The 7,462-nt window shown below is 36.9% G+C and overlaps 1 protein-coding gene across 1 annotated transcript in view; it reads right to left on the bottom strand.

Annotated features, from left to right (window-relative positions):
* The window catches only part of taok3a (TAO kinase 3a), a 42,582-nt gene extending 37,549 nt beyond the window's left edge, over window positions 1-5,033 (bottom strand). The window contains exons 1-2 of the mRNA XM_037680877.1: window positions 4,984-5,033; window positions 182-421 (exon numbers count right to left, since the gene is read on the bottom strand). Of these exons, the coding sequence (XP_037536805.1) occupies window positions 182-313 (132 nt within the window). The 5' untranslated portion in view covers window positions 314-421; window positions 4,984-5,033. The remainder of the gene's footprint in view (window positions 1-181; window positions 422-4,983) is intronic.
* Window positions 5,034-7,462: the final 2,429 nt, after the last annotated feature.

Genomic DNA, 7,462 nt, shown 5'->3' with positions numbered 1-7,462 from the left:
ATATATATATATATATATATATATATATATATATATATATATATATAAAAAGATACTATATTTAACCTCATTCAGATTTTGTTGAATTCAGCATCTATATAGGTTTGTAGAACACATTTTCAAATACTTAGCATGAAATGATGCCATTAAAAAGTACATTAAATTACAAAATGGCACTCACAAAGTAGACAGCCCCAAAGCTGCCATGCCCGATTTCGTGCAGGTCACAGAAGACATCCTCCGGGTCATCTTTGAAGAAGAGGTTGGCCAGCTCAGGGTCCTTCGGCACCCCTTTCCGTGTGGATGACGGCATTTTGGGCTGGACATGAGCTAGGCGCCAGGCACCACACTCACATGCACACTACCACTGCTGCTACCGCCACCAGATGTCCACGACGGCCCCGGCATTGGCCAGCTAGACCTGGGGAAACAATCAGGTCAAAATTTAAAACTTATTTTTATTTTTTCTCACTGTCATTTATTTCATTTGTCAGGAATGTGGTTACAGTAATATACACACAGAAATTGTGTCCAGTTGTGTCTCAGTCTCACCATAAAAGATCCTTGTGAACATCTATACCAAAACTTTATTTGTTCAACACTTTGCTTGTTTTAATTTTTCTGAGCCATTGACAGTTGTTAGGTGATGATACTGGGCAGTAAGAGTCACACATGACGATGATGTTTATCATCCATATCTTGGTCATACATATGTACATGCACACAAAAATATGCACAAATGCGTGACAGCTGAAGTCGAGTCATGAAATGCATAACTTCCACGCATGCCCACAGTGGAACAGTTGTGCATGCATTCACATACGCTACAACAGAATGTTACAGCCAAGCCGTCAAGCGTATACGCATCATGGACACGCTGCTCCAGTTAGCTTCACTGCACATGCAACACACACATGCTCACAGTCACACGCCATCCTTCTGATTCAAGTGTCTCTCTTCCTTTTTCTGTCTACCATGAAATCTCTACGCACATCAGCCAGATGCAGCAAGTAAATCTGGCTCCAAAGGCTGGCCCCACACAGAGGAAGCCTACAAGACACACAGACCAAGACACTAAGCATCAGCATCACAGTAATCCTCTACTCTTAAAGGGCACTAAGCAGTCACATCAACTACACAAATATCAGTCTTAAAGGCAAATATGTTTGCCGTCTGTTCAACGGTGCAAGATGCACATTTCTAACAGTTATTATTGTTCATTTCATTTTAATAAAGCTTTGTAGTGATGATGGTTTTGTGCATAAAGACATGTTTTAATGAAAATGTATGTATTATCAAACGTTATCATCTGTCTGATCCAGTTGACATTTGTTTAAAAAAACGGCAGCTTTTCAAGTGTTGTTAATTATTTATAACTCTCAAAAGCTGAACAATCTATGCACACAACTGTTTTGAGATTCCCTAAAGTGTGAGTTTTTACAATCAGTCAATTAGTCCTTCTTGTGCAGTTATCTACTCAGGCCTAAACTTAAATTATTTAAAGACCAACTTTAAAAATATATATATAGTAGGAATACAAAACCTTTGAGCCAAATATCGATTGACATTAAATTTACTAACCAACTCTTTTGGATTATTTTAGCCATTTATTTTTAATTACGTGATTTTACCGTTGTGTTTAGCAGGCAGCGTGCCCTCCTTGGGTAACCGTAGGGGAAACAGGCATTTTTTCAGATAACAGAACAGAACTGAGCTCCCCGTGGAAAGGATGGGGGTGTGACAATTGATAAATAAATGATGTACTGTAAATCAGTGTAGTTTGAGCAGAGCAGGAGCCTTTTGATTCCAACACTGTTTACAGTTTCTAGCACCTTGATGAACGTAGAGTTTCTGTGTGAATCAGGCTTTTATAAAATCTTATAAAATATTTTCTAAAATTGACTTGTTTTAGTACTGAGGGTTGTAAATTGTCCAACAGAGCTATGTTGTTTTCTGTGTTTAAAATTGATTAAACACAGAAACACTAAAAAAAAAAAAGCATTTTCCTACAATTTGGACAAAGCAGCATCTCAATAAAAACACAATCCTATATTTGTGTGCGATACTTTTTTCTTCTCGTCTCTGTTAAACTGTGTTTATTTTACTTTTAATTGGTTTTATAATGTGTATGCATGCGTGTGTCTTCGTACTGACCAACCATATGAAACAGTGTGTTCCTGTGTGTTTCTCTGTATTTGTCTGTGTCCTCTGATTGCATCAGCCCATCTTTCATCTCCCTTTCTTGAGATCTCGGCTAGCAAACCGACAGCCTCTTTCTCAACTTTACCTATCAGATAGGACACACACCACAAACAGAAACACTGCAAGCCTTACTAGAAAACAAAACGTGAGTGTAAAGATTATAAATTACACAACACAACAAAAACAACTGGAAAAAAACAAAGTTAAAGTAAAAGAAATAAGAGGAAAGAAAAGGTCTGACAAAGATCTAAAAGCCTGAATCTCCTTCCTCTCATGTGATAACTACAAGCAGCACACCTACTGCTCACGTTCTTTTCCACTCCTCCACATCTAATTTTCTGGTAATTTGTGTGAAGTGATGCAACTTGGCAACAACAGGCTGTAACACGAGAGGTTTGGCAAAAACGTTATTGGTCTAGAAAAGTACAGTGTTTTGATAATTTGCTGTGCGAGTATAATGTAGATCTATGAAAGGCATTGTTCTTAGAGAGCTGATTAGGCAAACGGTTTAGACAGATTAAACGCTTTGTGTTTGTGTGAGCACATAACAGTCCAGATAGTACAGACATACTTTAGTGGATATGAGCAGGAACAGCGTATCGTTTGCATGGTCGGACGGTGAACGAAATATATAAAGAGAATACGTACAGAGGAAATTATACGGTTTCTGCTGCTACAGTCAGGTTATGTCCACTTGTGTTTAAAACAACACTGTCCATCTTTGCTTTTCTATGGCTGGTGATAAAAACAAAGGAATTTAAAACAACTCATTCTCTCCACATTTGAACAGTTATGATCAAGGAAGCTTCGCAAACGCATAAAAGCAACTGACTAATAAATTTCACATCAATCAACAATAACACAATTTTTTATGTGAGTAAATCAGATAAATTGAACTACCATAAATAGTGGTTGTTAACCAACTTACACAGAATAGCATCCATGTGTTAAATGTGGGTCAAAGTTCAACGTGCTCACAAAAGATAGCAGAAACTCACCCTTCCACCCTCAGGCCCTCATGTGCTACTCTTTAAATGATGTGCCATGTTTTCACAAAACTAACTCCATTGCTTAAACCGGACATTTTGTCGTGTGTTGACCACTTATAAACAAATAAACAAACAAAAAAAGTGTTTTTTTTTAATTAGTCTACTGTATGCACTCAAAAAAGTTTATCATCTATCCAACATCTATTTTTTTTTTTTTCAGCCTGAATCACACATACTGTGAATTACGGTTGAGCTTTTTGTACAAAGTTAAAGCCAAAACTTTATCCAGAACATTCATTTCAGTTCAACAAGTGCCTTATATGGAAGTTCATAAACCTTTAAACATTTGTACAATTAATAAGACATAAACAGCCATTAAACAGGAAATGGGAAATATCTGATAACAGAGTGCATTAAAATTTTTTAGATATCCGTTTGCATAAAAACTCACTCTGAACCCCACTTTTTCCTTTAAGCTGCTTGATTTCATCAGTTTTTAGTTCCTTCTGCAATTGTTTTAACGTATCACTTTTCTAAAAGAAGTGATAAGAAAATGTTTTCAGATCTTCGTTCATTCACTTCGTGCTTCCAAGTTGTGTCTGCAAATGTATATGTGTCTATACAGTATTAATGAACATGAAAGTGTGTATTAATGTTTTAACATTTAAATATACAGCGCAGGAAAAAAAAAATTGCACAAATACATCAGACGGAGAGCACACCAGTGTCCATGAGCGGTTCAGTTTGTGTGCGTCAGATTGAGTGTGTATGTATAACCAGGGGGTTTATCAGCTTAAACCTACCCCCTCCCAGCTTTACACACAAGCAGGAATTAGACAGACTGTGAGAATTCTTACTGGGATTCAGATCAGCAGCCCAAATCAGAAAAAAGGACCCATGTTGCTAAAGTGTACGCGGAAAATGTGAGTAAAAGAGAAAGAACAATAATTACATAATAATCGGGTTTCCTGAAGTCATATGATGACATTACAAAGAGCAGGCGTTGAGGCTGTGTGTTTTGTGTGAATGTATTTGTAGGACTGAGCAAGATCACACACACACTCGTGATAAATATATAAAACAGCTGCTTTTTAATTCAGGCTAATAAATATACATTACAAGAGCCTGCAGATACTGCCTTTCATCTCACACAATATCAGAGAGCAAAATATGCACGTGTGTATAACATGTGCTGATGTATGATTGTGTATCCCGCATGAACATAAATGGGTCAACCTTGTTACTCTATGAATAATATAAAAGCTTAGTCAAAGCATAATGCCAGTCTGCCAATGAACAGGAAATCCAAACACAGCAGTCATGAGACTTTTGTTATTAATGGGGATTCCGAGTTTCTATGACTCGTTTCGATTCAGCACACATCCTATGTACATGTGTGCACACTCACGCTGCCTCACTGGCACATTTGCTTGATTCAAATGTCAGCGCTCCACACAGAGCGACACTGAATTCAGCTGAACTGCTCAGGATGAACGACTGTATGAGAGTACGAGATGCCAAACCAAACAGGACTTTTTTAATGAAGAAATGAAAAGATGTAAAACTCAACATAAATTAAACATATGTAGACATCTTTATTAGTTAAAGAAAAATGCATACAAATACCATATAATTATTAAAGTTTAAATCCTGTTTAGAATTTATGGATATGGGAAAAACAAGGCACAGAACAAAATCCAATTTAGAACCTGTTGCGTCTGTGTCATTTCTGCAAGAGTGAAGTGTCACAGATCCAGTAAACTTTAACAATAGACTCAGAGGTATGACTTACCTGTAAGAAATGTTTAAAAACAGGTTGTTGGACAAGCCTCAAATTCCCTCTCTTCTCCTCTCAGTGCAAGTCAAATGAAGTGTTGCTGGTTTCCCTCATGACTGGAACACTGTAGCTGAAGAGTAAAGTAGAAACAAACAAATAGTTAGTGCATTAAGTTTAAATGAGTGATACAAATGTGTAGCTTTAGTAATAAATAAATAAATAATTATATATATATATATATATAAGATCTGATCTTTATTTGTAAAAAATAAAAACAACAGCCATCTATCTGTGGCTCATTAGAATGAAATTATATGCATTTATTTAATAATTGTATCCGTTTGTTCCCCTTCCTGACACTTATGTTGATCTAAGAGAATTTGGAGCCAACTGAAACTTCAGCAAACACTACACGTAACAAATAAATTATTTGAAAATTAGCTTTTTTTTTTTCCCTCAAACGTTTAAAAATGCACCTAGACAGCATTTTTATGATGTTTCTCAGAACAATGGGCTGTTGCTTGGCTAATAAAACTAGCGACGAAAGCGAGGAAAAGGTGGTTCTCTCTGTAAAAACAGAGGAACCGTTTTAACGACTCCAAAATAGCAGATGGTGGAATGACTCAACATGCTATTAAAAATCTCTTAGTATTTGTCAGCCATTATCCTCTCAGCAACTCAAGAATCCATTGCATAGATTCCTTGGTTCATTTGCTTCATGACAGTCAGTTAACATTTACAAAATTATAAGAAAAAGGTTTCCAGAAAAAATGTGATCAGAGTTTATTGGCATTTTCTGATAGAAAATGATTACTTGATGTTTTAGTGGTGGTGTTAAATTGTACAAGGTGCTTTTCTACACCTGCTTTGTCAACTTCCGTATTCTGGATCATAATGACCACAGATCACACTTCTAAATGTCTTGGCATTTCCTACAGAGGAAATGACCTCTCTGCAGCTGAACCCATCGTTTTTGTTCCTAATGTTCAAGGACAAATCACAACTATCTGGTCAAACACAACCTTTAGCATGCACACTCACGAGCAAGCGCAAACAGTCTTTTGACCTCATCCAGACACGCATACACGCAGTATATTTAAAGGCACATCAAATCTGAGAGACTTGTTCTGACAGAAGAGCGCTGTCAGCTACTGCGCTGTTTTGTGTTGACAAGCAGGTGGTGAAGCATCCTCTGTACAGACAGTGAACACAACCTGACCTTTCAGCAACACATACCAGCCTAATAAAACAAATATACAGTCTGCAAAACAAATATGAATCTAAAAGTAATGCTAAATAATTAACGAGCACATTAATAATGACCAAGTGACTTTGTTTTCTTGAACTGTGAATTAGTCACCTTATATCAATTGTTATGGTTCTTTTTGTGCTCTTAGTTAACCCTCCAACCACTCCTTCCTCTTTCCAATAGGACTAAATGACAGATTGGGTGCTCAGAGGCACCATACTCAATAATAAAGCAGGGAGAAAGGATGGAGAGATGAGAGAACAAGGGTAAAAACAAACAGAAAAAAACACATTGTGCCCCTTCTGAGAGTCTCTGAATGATTTATAACACAAACTGACGCTTGCATGAGCCTCCGGGAAAGTTGAGGCTAGACTTCTCCTCCTCTTTGCTTAGTTCCCCCCGCTTGGCATTTATGACCAGTAGGTGATGGAAAGATGTGGACGGACAGACTGAACACTGAGGAAAAAGTGTAAGAGCTAGTTTGAGTTTGTGTGACTGGTAATCATGTTTGGAACAGGATACATTTTGAACAATCATGTTCAAAACATTATAAGAAAAAACGCAAAAAGCAAACAAATATCAACCTAATTGCAACATCACTACCACATACGCAATGCGTGCACTTTTAAATGTTGAAGATAAAGAATATACAGAAGGTCTGGGGTCTGACGAGAAAAAGCAAGGTAAAATTTATTAGGCACTGAAAAACAAGAGAAATGAGCGGTACGCCGATATCCCCCTGTCGCTGCGGGGTTTGAATAGTGAATGTTTGTAGTTTTTAAGACGAGTATTTATTTGGACTGGAATTGAACAGGGAATGCAAGTAAACCTTAAAGTTTTTGGTGCAAGATGTTCAAGTGTGTAGGAGATACACTGCGTGTAAAAACAGAACTGAACAAAACATACTTGCCAACATTTGCTGATGGCAATGAGGGACACCTATGTTAAATCTATATACTTATATAAAACCTATATATAATATTAGTGAGTGGTGCAAAATGGTCCTAGGGTCTGGGGGCATTTTAGACAGGTCTTACTTCCACTCATCAAAAAAGGTAGATCATCTGGTCAAATGTAAGAATCATCTTAAACTTTGACTCACAAAACCTCTTAGTTGTTCAAAAACCTTCTATAACCTCTCAGTTTCAATTTACTTTGTTTTAAGTCACACATTTTGATTTAAATCAAATTCTGAGTCACAAACAGCTTATTTCTCGGTCTCAAATTGACAGTTCAGTATTGCAT

The sequence above is a fragment of the Nematolebias whitei genome, chromosome 8, assembly GCF_014905685.2.
Source record: "Nematolebias whitei isolate Nwh7 chromosome 8, NemWhi1, whole genome shotgun sequence".
NCBI lineage: Eukaryota > Metazoa > Chordata > Actinopteri > Cyprinodontiformes > Rivulidae > Nematolebias > Nematolebias whitei.
Note: the sequence above shows the minus strand (reverse complement) of the source record. Positions and strands in the feature narration are given on the sequence as shown.